Source organism: Solea senegalensis, linkage group LG19 (genome assembly GCF_019176455.1).
Source record: "Solea senegalensis isolate Sse05_10M linkage group LG19, IFAPA_SoseM_1, whole genome shotgun sequence".
Taxonomy (NCBI): Eukaryota; Metazoa; Chordata; class Actinopteri; order Pleuronectiformes; family Soleidae; genus Solea; species Solea senegalensis.
This window is the reverse complement of record NC_058038.1, coordinates 13,434,936-13,447,453: the sequence shown is the minus strand read 5'-3', so window position 1 is coordinate 13,447,453 and position 12,518 is coordinate 13,434,936. Positions and strand designations below refer to the sequence as shown.

Here is a 12,518-nt window from a genome sequence, read left to right as displayed (position 1 = left end):
TAATGTCAAAATAAAATTAAAAAAGGGTTTTATGGAAATAACTCCTGTCCTGCATTTTGCATTGAATGAATTCTCCTTTTGTTTAAATACCAGTACAGCTGCTGAGTCAATAACTCCTGGTGGTGTCTAAACAGTGTGTGATGGGCCAGTAGCACGGGTAGTTTCTTGAAGCTGTACAGTAGTCCAGACATTAGCAATGACATCACTATTGTATATATGTACCACACACTAAAGTGTATATAACAATGGGCTGTCTAGGGTTGGGGGCCCCGCAAAGATAGCTAGACTTATTATCACCAAATTAGGCCTGACGTACTCCCAGATGCTGACTTGGAGTAGGTAGGAATAAATGAGCGATGATGTTGACAGTTTTCCTTGACTTAACATCCAGGTGAGTGTGTTTGCAAGGCACCCTTTCGATTTTGCGCAGGTGTGTATGTGGTGGTATACGACAGTGAGCATTCGTCTATGAGGATGTGTGTTTTCAGCATTTAAATATGTGTTTAAACGCGTCTGGGTATGTGCTTGATAGGAGTTTGAGTGGGGGGCACTGGAAAAATACAGTCTGGCTCTGTTAAGTTCTGTGTTCCTTCAAAGTCTGGGGATGTCTAGTGAAGACGTCAATGACTGTGGTTAAGCGGAGGAGAGGGACCTGACATCTGGTGCAGGCTGAGGGAATGCGAGGGTGAGGCAAAAAGTGGAAAAGGGTGTAACAGGATGAAGTGACTATGAGTCTTGGTAGCAATGCAATACATGCATTCTTTGAGATAAAGCCATCGAAGGGTAACCAGTGAAACCAGCACACTAATTGCTACTTTTCCACTTAAGTGGCTGGGTGGATCAGATACGGCATATGTCGATGTGATGAACTCAAAGAGTCTACGTTGTCAGAGTGTTGCTTTTTATATCAACTAGTGCAGTGGAAAAAACATACGGTGTATTTCAATATCTGTTGTCGCCGTGGTTTTAGGCTTTGTTTTCCTGAAGCAAAACTACCAGTCTGACATTTACATACCTTGCTGGATGACTGTTTCTCCTGCAATGTGAGTGACCGGGAACATGGCATCAAATATGTCACTAGAAAGGAAGGAGGAAAGAAGGAAGCAGGAGGAAAAGAAAGGGAGGGCGAGAGAGAACATAATTGTTATTAACATGTCAATATGGTGCATTCACCTTAAGTTCTTCTGATTTGTTGACTCATTTCAGTGCACGAGTACATTATGTTAGCCCTAGAGTTTAGGCTGCCTAGTCACGTGCACATTATGATGTTGATAGTGTGCCCTTGTAAAGTACTGCACAGTACCTTTGGACCAAGTTTTGATGGTCAATCATGCAATCGCTTTCCACTGCAGCAACGTGCCAATTACATGCGCAACCACACCTCGTTTTAACACCAACACAGGCATGGATTTAAGTGCATTTGCTGTTTAAACAATAACGGTGTTGGATAGGAAAATGGCAACAGTGTTAGTCTGAAATTGGCAAAAACACTCACATTGTATTGGGTTTGAAATACGGCCCATAGAGTTCTAAGGTTCGGAAGCATCTATTCAACCATGTCTTTTGGCAAGCATCCATTATTACACTTGTTTGAAATAACTTTGGGAATTCTGCTTAATCAAATTAAGTACCTGCCAAACATCACACAAATATCAAGTTTCAACCACTCTCCCGGCATCTTTACATCTTTGCAGGCGTATATAGGCTGGAACATGTCGCTACATAACATGATCAAAGCATGTATCTCCTATCCTAAAAAACCCTCTTCTTGAGAAAGCAAACAAAATCGTCTGTGCCTAAGCACTTAATTTCTGTTTCAGCACAGCAGGGAAAGTGACTGTTAGACTCTTCCTAACTGGTCCATTTGACTGCATGAAGCCTCAGCAGATTAAAGTTCCAATGCAGGGATGTGTTAGGACAAGAGAGAACTTAGAAGCCTTTCTCTCCTCCTCTCTGCCCGTCTCACACCTTCAGGGTGTATTTATCTATCTAATCAGTTGCATACCACCCGTCTTATAGAAATATAGTAACAACAATAAAAGAGGGTCAGACATATCAAAGACATGACCTGCTGAGTGAGTGTTAGCGAGTCTAAGCCCGTTCTTGGCTGTGTGTGTGTGCGTGTTTGGTGTCGGAATATGCATGTATATCGCCTATGAAAACACACAGGTTTATGCAAAATAATGTGCAAACCTTGCGGAACATAAACATGTTAAGTGTTGCAGTGTTGCATGATGAAAACTTGTCTGGTGAAAAAAAGAAAAGAAATGCAGGTCAACAGATGGTGGGGAGAGATCTGAGGCTGTTATTAAAAGGTTTGGAGGTGAATAGACCCTGCTGGTATTTGTTTATGTGACAGTGAATAAAAAGCAGACTCGGGAAGGTGGAATTGAGCCAGCTCCGTTCACAGGTAGGCCCTGTGTGATGCAGCTGGCCATTGACTCACGTCCTCAGCGACACGCGCACACTCTTTGAAGTGCACGTGCTAAAAGATGCATCCACACACTCACTTCTACGACACGTCTTCCAGTACATACACGCGGTACTACGCATGCAACTGATACAGTCAGTGGTGCATGGCAACACACTTGCGCACACTTGTAAGAATAACAACACATTTAAGCGCTGGCATTTGTGAGGAACACAGGAACACTGGCACTCTCATATGACACGCAAACTCTTTGATGGTGTTTAGTCAGTGCAACATCTGCAGGAGTGCGCTCCGCTCTCCTCACATCTGTAACGCCCTGCGCCTGGCACAGAGTGTGTTTGTTCAGGGAGAGTCAGGGCTGTGGATTTCAGATCACTTATCCCTAATAAAGTGTGAAAATACCACAGGAAATTCACTGTCCACTGTCATACTATTCATGTCATATGATTGTGGTTAATATCATATATTCTTTGGGAGAAAATACATAGGTTGCACTTTGGTGTATGCCTTTTGGTGGTTGTGGTGGTGGTGACGGACTTGATGATAGTAATAATGCATTACATGGCCAGAAGGATGTTTCGGGCTGCACCGCATTGTCAGAGTGAGAGGATCAAAGGCAAGCAAACCTGTGTTTAGGTAATTACCCTTGACCGTCTCTCTCTTCTATACCCTGCCTCTCACTGAATGCTTAGGTGAGCACAACAAAGACACTTATGCAGGTAATTGCTTCCTCTCAATTCTACCTGACTCTCTTTCCCTTTCTTCATCCCACACTTCCGTCCTGTCAGTTCTCAATCACTTTTTCTCTTCCTCTCCCCTCGCAATTGTCTATCTCTTATCTCTAATTCTCTCCGTGACCCACCTATCCCCGCGCCTTTCCCAGATAAAGTGATTAATCCTGTCCTTTCCGCTACCTGTAGCCCCTCTGACCTTATGAAAAGGCACGGCCCTATTCCCCTTACAATGGATGTGCTGTTCTGACAGAGACAAAGAGACAGAGAGAACCTGGTCTGGCTAGGAAGTTCACCTTCTGTCACCCTAAAGATAGATGATTCCCCAAAAAGGGGTGTACGTGTGCATAACTTCACACATACTGTATTTCGTTGTACACATGTATGCATGAGAATAGACCAAAACATGCGTAAGTAATCCATGTAGTTACCATTTGTTAATTACCTTCATACATGGTGACATAATTGTGCAAACACAGTCTTTGTTCAGACTGCACAAAGCCCACTGTGTCCATTGGTAGTGGCACCTCTTTAATAATATGCACTGCTATCATGACAGTGAAGCGGCATAGAAGAACAGATGATATCAAAATGACAGTACATTTGCTGAGCTCATCATTAACCTATTTTTTTAATAAACATCAGATTAACTAAGCCTCTCTCCACATCGTGTGTGTGCATGTGTGCGGTTGTGTTAAAACGACAGGAAACGTTTACATGCTCCTTCACTCTCTCTTATGCACGTACACACAACAACGTGGCAACAGGCTATTATTCTTCTCAAAACCCCATAAAGACGTGGTGAGCTTGGGGGATTCCAGTCACTAATGAAATAAAAATCAAGCCTGCTTTTGTAGCTGGATTGCTTGTTGTTCTTCCTGGCTTGGCATAGGCGGCTTTTCCCTCGTACCTCATCCCTCCTTCGCTAATCTTTCCTACATCACAGCTGTTTATTTGTTCAGCAGCAGACACCTTATCTCTAACATTAGTACCTCAAAAGACAACACTGCCACTATGCCGTTGCCACCAAAGGACTCTTTAGCAGTGCAGCGTGCCGCCATGTCTTTGTGTTTCTTAATGGAGCGCAGACTGTTGCGTTACACAAGACCTTCATGGGGAGACACAATGCTCACTCCATCTGTTTGGAGGAGGTTTTGCAAAAATCTAAATAATCAACAACTGCACCGCATATGGGAACTTCTCAGCTCTCCAAGCTTTGTTTTGGCTTGGCAGGATTGTGCCACTGGTTTGGCTGCCGCAGCGTTCATGCCGTAGGTGCTTGCACAATTAATTTTCACTGCCATACTTTATACTAATTGAGATTCTGCCTGAACAATAGTCTTTGTTATTGCGTTGAGAGACATCTGTAATAGCATGACGACAAGAAATATGCACTTGATTTGAATAATATGTTGAAGTTTTGTAGGGTACCCGATCTAGATGATGAGGCCTAACATACAACTAAAGAAGGGGTTACAAGACTTTGCGGTCACATGTAAATATACAGCTGTGAGAAGAAGCATTCCTTATTTTCACACAGTTTTACATCTTGTAGCTATTAAGGTGCCAGCGTAATTACAAATACGAGATTAGAAAAAAAAAAGGTTTGCTGATATTGTGTTTTCAGCGCTTCTAACCAACAACACAGCGAGTGTCCTGAACACATTCTCAACTACTTTAAATAAAGGTTGCCATGAACAACACAACTTCAGCACTGCTTTTTGTTTACCGACGTGAAGAGTTGCGATTAGTCAGCACAATGTGTTCAGGCTCAAGCAAACTCACAAAAATAAACATGCAAACATGAATTAGACTTGTTTATTAGCCTTGTTGTGTGACTCATTATGGGTATATCACAGTAAGGTGGAAAAGTTTATGAGGCTAACTAAGTGGTGTGCAGTTTAATGTCCACAGTTTAAAGTTGAGCACAACCAGCCACAGCAAACCACATGGGACAACCAACTCACCCCATTGTGCTCACAATGGAATTGACTCAAAACCATCGAGTAATATAAGCATGTACGCGGTTCTCCACTCACATTCAGACAGACACACGTAACCGACAATGCTAAGGCAGATGAAAGTGTGAGTGGGAGAAAGAGATGAAAGAGGCATAATTATAAAGCTCCGAAGAGTTCAGGGAGGAAATTTATGATGTAAGTGCTCTTGGCACGTGCCCTGTCTCTCCCTGGAGGCCCGGTGAAAGACGGAGATACCAGTCCGTTCCAGCTGCTGCCCGTTCCCTCACACTAGTCTCCAAACTCTGAGGAGAAACCACACTAGCATGCGTCATGTCTTACTTGATCCCATCGAATCACAGATCCCATCAAAACTGCCACTTCACCTCAAATAATATAACTAACAAAATTAGTAATTAAATCACAATACATTTGTAATAATACAAGTAAACAATAATACATTCATTCATTGTCTACCACGACCACTGCAGCCAATCCCAGCTGACATAGAACAAGGTACAACCAGTTTCGACACCCCTGATTTAGAGTGTCAAATTAACCTCTGCATGCTTTTGGACTGTGGGAGGAAACTGGAAGTACACAAAGGGAGAACATGCAAACTCCACAAAGACACATGTCTTATTGCAGCAAGGCAGCAGTGCTAACCACTAGGCCACCATGTGGCCCTGCATAAAAACAACTTGTGTTTTAAAGGGTATAAGGAGTTTTTACTATACTTCACTTCCAAAGCCATATCATCACAGATCAGACCACTCATTTAAACATTATTTTTGAACGTCAGTGTCTTTGTCTGGTGTGATGTCTTCTAGCCTGTACAGAAGGCACAGGCACGCAACTATGCAGCACAGAGGTGGTCCTGCAGGTTTACAAGTGGACATAACCATTTACGACTGGTGGCAATGGCCACTTAGATGGTCAACAATGTGTGAGGAGAGATGAGGGAAAAAAAAGAACCCTTGCTTTTCTAAAACTTAAGTGGCTTTTTACCCACTCTGCGTTTCTGCGTTTTGGATGTGGTCCGTGGAGATCTAAAACTCCAGGTCTGATAAAATGATAAGCTTCAGAACACTATTCTGCAAACTCACAATGGGCTATTGCACACAGAAGACTTTTTTAAGTCCGTAATAGAAACGAAACACTTTGGACCGGTATTTTTGTCTCAAGGATCTAAATTGAGCTAATGTTCGCATACGTGGAGGTCTACAGCAGTCCGTTTAAAATCAGCTGTGTGATTAAATGTTGGAAGTTGTACTTAAAACCAACAGAGGGCAGAGAGCACAGTGTGTTAAACCCACACACCTGGCCCTGGTGGGTTTATAAGAGGGTGTAAACCTGGATGAATCCTGCTCTCTCAAAATGTAGATCTGTGTCTCAGTTGACTTAAATATACCGCATGTGCACTGAAGGAGGGTCATTGCATTTATGCTGCAGGTCTGTGTGACCTGTACACTGCTGCCAAAACCTGCTGTAGGAACCCAGTGTGTCAATCATAATTTCTGCACTTATCAGACCCCCTGAGCAAAAATGAGTCTCTAATTCCAGAGTGCAGAGGCAAGGTCCATATTTCCCTTGGCTCTGCGCTTAGTTTTGTCCAATTTCGTTTTGCAAATGACTGAAAGACATGGGTCATTAAAAGAAAACTGCATCTACTTGGGCCAGCGTGTATTTTTATGCTTTAAACTGTGATTGTGATGTTCATTTTCAAATCCTGCAAAGCCACACCTCTTCATGTTGTTTTTGCTAAGAGATGCCTGGACAACTGATTCAGTCTGATGCGTTGACTCAGCAAGGGAAACATCACTGCCGATTTGGCCTGCCACCAAACAACCCTCATTAACAAATATTTTCACTGCAGTTGTACATGTTGACATGAAACGAAGCATGTGTTCTTCTCAAATGATTCAGAAACAGATTTTGGTGAAATGTCTAGGTTCCTGAAACAGGTGCCATTTGGTCCAGGTGGAAAATCTGAGCCAAAGGTCACTGGTAGGTCAATAAGGGTTGCATTTATCAAACCATGTCGCAACTAGGCCGCTTTATCATCACTCAGAGGAATTAGTCCTGTCAAGTTTTTTAAGATAAAGTGATGTGAGACGAACAAATAAAGCTCGGCAAGAAGAATTTTTCGTGCTGCACGTGCCTCCAAAGTCACAAAACACTTCCCACTATCTCTGAGCTCCAGCACCTCAACTCAACTCATTCAATCAACAAATCGACATCTCATCATTGCCAGCATTTTGGCTCTGCTTTCCTGAAACCTTTAAGCCTAACAACAGTAGTCCTATGAAACAGGCTAAGCAACAACTGAATCAGGACTGGCACCATGCACTCTACTAGTCTTCCACTGCCAACTTTATCAAAGGGAGATATGAAATATCACCTCATACCAGCACACTATTGTTACACCAATGCTTTTCTATTACTGTTGTGTTGCTGGCATGGAAATAGATCGGCTTTGAAGAGAGGAAAAATGGGACAGTCAGCAAAATGTAAAGGGATTTAAATGAAAATATTATAGCACCATTGAGGTGCAGCTAGCTGATGTGGTGAACATATGACAGTGAGACCCTCTACCACAAGTACACAGAGCCAGGTTCGCCTCAGGAAGGTGTGCGTTGGAGTTGCATGGCAGAGGAAGAAAGGTCCAGTCTGAAGAGGAAAAGAAGCAATTGGCAAGAGGATGTGAGCAGAGATGAAGACGTGTTATGGTGTGAAGAATCAACATCAGATTTTGACAGTGTCTTGATTATAAACATACGTCACATTTGAACCTTTTGATGGTCGGAGTCACAGAATTACTTGTATGTTTCTGCAGAAACTTCCATAACAAAGGCGTATCTTCCGACATTCCCAAACAAGGCTGTTTAGTCACTTAGGGTCGTAAGGCTACAGCTCCAATCTACCTTAAGCTGTGATGCTATTTATCTGCCTGTTTCCAGCCTATGTTCCCAATACCCTATTTGTGCCACACTTGGGCCCGTTTTTCTCAGAATTCATAGACTAGAAAGGTCATAAACATCTTAATTCACCTAGTGTGTCCACTGTGGACACACTGTGTAAAAATCCCAAAGCCCTAACACTAGTTGAACAATAGAGTTGGCTATGTTTGCAAGACATGATTAGCTCAAATTTTGAGATTTAAAGATTTCTAGGGTAAATGGAGAAGGGATAAAAACATTAAGTCTGACACATCGAGCTAAATCTCTGCACTGGAGATCTAAAGGGTTCCCAGCTCTCTTATGTTCAGATTACTGTGTATAGAGTGACAAAGCTGTTTTATGGGCCTACCTGATGATCCAACACACGCTACGTGGTGATGTAGCCATGATGTCAGCCTAAAAACATCACAAACATGTCCAACCCTGTTTCCCTTCTTTCCTCTACCTTTCCTTTCCACATTTCCCCACATTTTCCCAACATAGTGATTATGCTGCTGTGCTGTTGACTATCTTCTGTTAAACTTTTTTTCCCTGTGCTTACTTTAAATTGTGTCTATCTAGATCAGATTTTAAGGACTTGGGGATTTTCATGCTTTTTTCTAACGCACCATTGACTCTGCTGTTTATTGCCCCGGGGCAGACAAAAGTGAGTTCTTCCTCCACTTAGAGGGAAAAAGGGCAACGCTGAATCAGGCAGGGCTAAATCTCACCCGCTCTGATGTGTTTACAGGGGGATGTGTCAGAGAGAGTCACAAAGAAAGCACAGTAGAAACCTTGAAGATACATATTTAAGTGATTAGTCTACCGAACACACACGAACATTACATACAGACCGTCTATATATTGTGTACAGGTGCCTAGAGCTGCGCCTCTTTTATGTTCCTCTCTCATTCGCTCTCTTTCACACAGACATACACACACATCCTGACACGTTGCTTAACATCACAAGAAATGCCGCTGTCCTGCGGGCATGTCTTTTCCTCTCCTCTCGCCTCTGTCCCCACTCTCTCATTCTCACCTCACAGAAGACAAGCACGAGAACAAGATAAGCATCTGAGAGGCAGACTGGGACACAAGTTGTCCTTTTAAGGGTTCAAACCAAATAGGTGTTTACACAACACAGCACACTATTGTGCACACTCAAACACAAATGTATAAGAGTGGACAGCTGAGACAGAAAGAGAAGTCTAAAAAGCCTGAGGGTGCCTGAGGAGGGAGGAAGGGAAGGATGAGTAGATGATTAGATGAAGGGAAGAAAAGGAGATATCCACTATAGAAGTGCTAAAGGCTACATCACACTGTATATGTACTGTATGTGTAATGTGCACAGGGTGTATGGGGGGGGGGCTGAATATCTGACATGCAATGGCTGACATCTGACTGACGCAAGGCCTTCCCTGCTGTAAACAGAGAGCTTCATCAGAGACACAACAGGCAGACCTGGATAGTGTTGAGCAACTAACTAGCACCTTGCAGATAATGTGCTAACACAAAGGAATGTACCAGTGTTAGCAAGTGCTAAGCTTTGTAACTGTAACACCAGGAACACGCTCAATTATGGATACAGATTAAAACAAACTACTGACATTTATTTTATTATGACTTTAAAAGAGTAGATCTGAGAGGTTCGACTAAACTAACTTAAAATGCTGTTACATTGTGTTACCAACATGTTTATATCGTGTACATACTACTGGTGTTCATTAACATGGGCTGTCTGAATAATGAATGAATGAATGAATAAATAAATAAATAATGAATGAATAAAAAGAGCAGATTTCTGAGTAAATTTATTGTAAATAGATTATTGACAATCATAGAGCATTGCCTTTCCCTCTGAATCTATGGATTTATATATAGGTTGCTGTTGTTACTGTATACTGTCCATAATGTGGAGGAACTGTCTTGCAAAGTTATTTATGAAGCAGACAGGGAGATCTGCTGCATCTCATGAGGCCAATCCCAGCACAATCACCACATTGTATTTGTTTTTCAATGGAGATGTGAACAAAATTCAAGTAATTTAAAAGAAGATAAAATAATCAATGAAACAACTTTTAAATAAGAAGACAAAAAAAATAAAAAATAAAGTTCAACGGCTCTTCGATGCTCCAAAATCTGCAACACCGATTCACAAGACCTCACATACTGAAACCTATCAAGCCTGGATTTAGACTGACTGCCTCTTATCTAAATGAAACTCAACCAGAGTAACACCAACAAAACGATGAGGAGGTCATGGGAGAATTAACACGCTATAACAAGACTGTTGTCTGTGTCTGTGCACTGGAACCTATCACAGTAGCATAGACAAAGCAGACGGGATGTATACAATAGGAGGCCATGGGCCAACCAATGCTATTTTATAGGGCACTGAGCTTCTCTGTCCTCAGCTAATGTGTGATGGTCAGTGTGTGGGTTGTTCTCTGGGCTCGACTGAGCTATAAAGGCACTGAAGAGTTGCAGGAACATCATGTCCTCACAGCGGGGGCAGACACTGGTTAGGAAGTCACTGTCATGCACACTTGCACATTCAGCCTACATATTCATTCAGAGATGAAACGTGACACTCTCCATGATCACAAACACCCTAATTCACACCTCACTCTGGTAGCGCCGGACACACACACACACACACACACACACAAAGGTAGTTCATTTTAAAAGTAAACAGTTCAGTACTTTCACCTTCTCAGCTGTCAAATCATTAGGAGAAATATTTTTTTTCAAGACAGACTGAGATGATTCATTGATTCAATACTCCCACTGGAGATATTTGATCCTGAAGTGTTTGAATCCAAAATAGAGGCCCGTTTCTCTCCCTTTTCCTCTTTACCGCAAGATAAACATTCACATACACTGGACATGCAAATGTCTACAGAGAAGCACATCCACATTTTATTGATCATGTGCATCAGTGAAACATATTGCACACAAGTATACACACACATTCACATTCATTGGAACAGGAAGTGCTTCGATGTAGACGCATGTCCACACATGCAAAACAAACACGCACACACACACACACACTCACACTGATGGTATAAGCAGCTGAAAAGGCAAGGATGAATCATAGCTAGCTGGAAACCTGTCCGGCACAGACTCGGGGGTACATTTTGGAAGGATTACGAGGTTCTAAAGGGACTCCAGACACTTATCACGACCACATGAGTCATTGCTTTATAGAGAGCTGGATGGAGAAATTGAGAGAGAGAGGGAAGGATGGAGAGAGATGACAGGGGGCGGAAGAGACAGCAGGAGACAGGTTGAAACACAGCAGAGGGTAGAAGTGAGGACAAAAGTTTCCAGCTATCTGTGCAATTGTGTGCAGTGTAACTGTGTGTTTGCTCATACAAGTGTGCACATGTTGATGTGTGTGTGAGTGTGTTATTGGCCAGCAAGCATGCAGTCTGGCTGATATGAACGTTCTTCAAATGCTATGTTTGTCCGCGTGGTTTCCTTCAGCTGAAATGTGAAGTTGCCTGAGCTGAAGCGGAGATGTGATGTGCTGGGGTGGGGGTCGTCCTGTGAGTCTCCGCGCACTGGACGGTGGTGGGGATGGTCGAGGTTCAGTCAGGCCTGCAGGTCTCCTGTGGAGAGTGACCTCATTGCCTGGCCCCTGGCATTGTGGCAACAACACAAAGCCATGCAGGGGACAGAGGAGGCTACACATGAATGTGGGGGACGGACTGGACGTGAGTGTGGATGTAAATGTGAACGACTGAGAGAGGGAGAAAGACAGGAAGAAAAAGAGAGAGGGAGAAAGAAAGAAATAAAGAAGTGAATTCTGAAAAGGGGAAAGGAGGACCACCAGGCTCTCAGGAAGAACGGGGATGTGAGAACACACAGACTGTCAATGAGGGAGTCGGTAAGACAGGAAACACAAACAGAACTGCAAACAAGCTACACAGCAGACTGCAATTAATGCATAGCCCGCCATAAAATTTAAATCATATACGGCATCACACATCTCCACAGCTCGTGCAGCTGAACACACAGAGAAACAGGTCCTCACAATGGCTTGAAAATGCACAAATAACTGTGAAGCCAACACAATGTGATTTTAAATTTAAATCCCAGTTCGAAACAATGCAATTAATTGCAAAGGCTGCAATTTAAATCTTCTCATTTTGATTGTCCTAACTTCTATGCCGATACAAAATGTACCTCGTATTTTCGAGTATTTACCGTTTTGATGGTGATGTCATAAAGGACAGTAACTCAATTTAAAGAGTGTGCAGGACAAGTACCTTATGTCTACCACAGGCAATGGCTCAAGTGACAGATTCATATGTGAATCATCTATGTGTGTGGCAAAAACACCCTCTAGGGGCTGCTGTATGTTAACAACACAATCTGATGCATGTGGATGTTTATGTAGCAAGTGTGTGGCTGCATTTAGTCACATCTCAACAAAATCACACTGCCGGTGCCG

At 42.7% G+C, this 12,518-nt stretch overlaps 1 protein-coding gene across 2 annotated transcripts in view; it reads right to left on the bottom strand.

The window, feature by feature from the left end:
- The window catches only part of prkar1b (protein kinase, cAMP-dependent, regulatory, type I, beta), a 55,680-nt gene that overhangs the window by 22,585 nt on the left and 20,577 nt on the right, over window positions 1–12,518 (bottom strand). For both annotated transcript variants that reach the window (XM_044051060.1, XM_044051061.1), the window contains one exon: window positions 1,016–1,077. In XM_044051060.1, coding sequence (XP_043906995.1) covers window positions 1,016–1,077 — 62 coding nt within the window. The remainder of the gene's footprint in view (window positions 1–1,015; window positions 1,078–12,518) is intronic.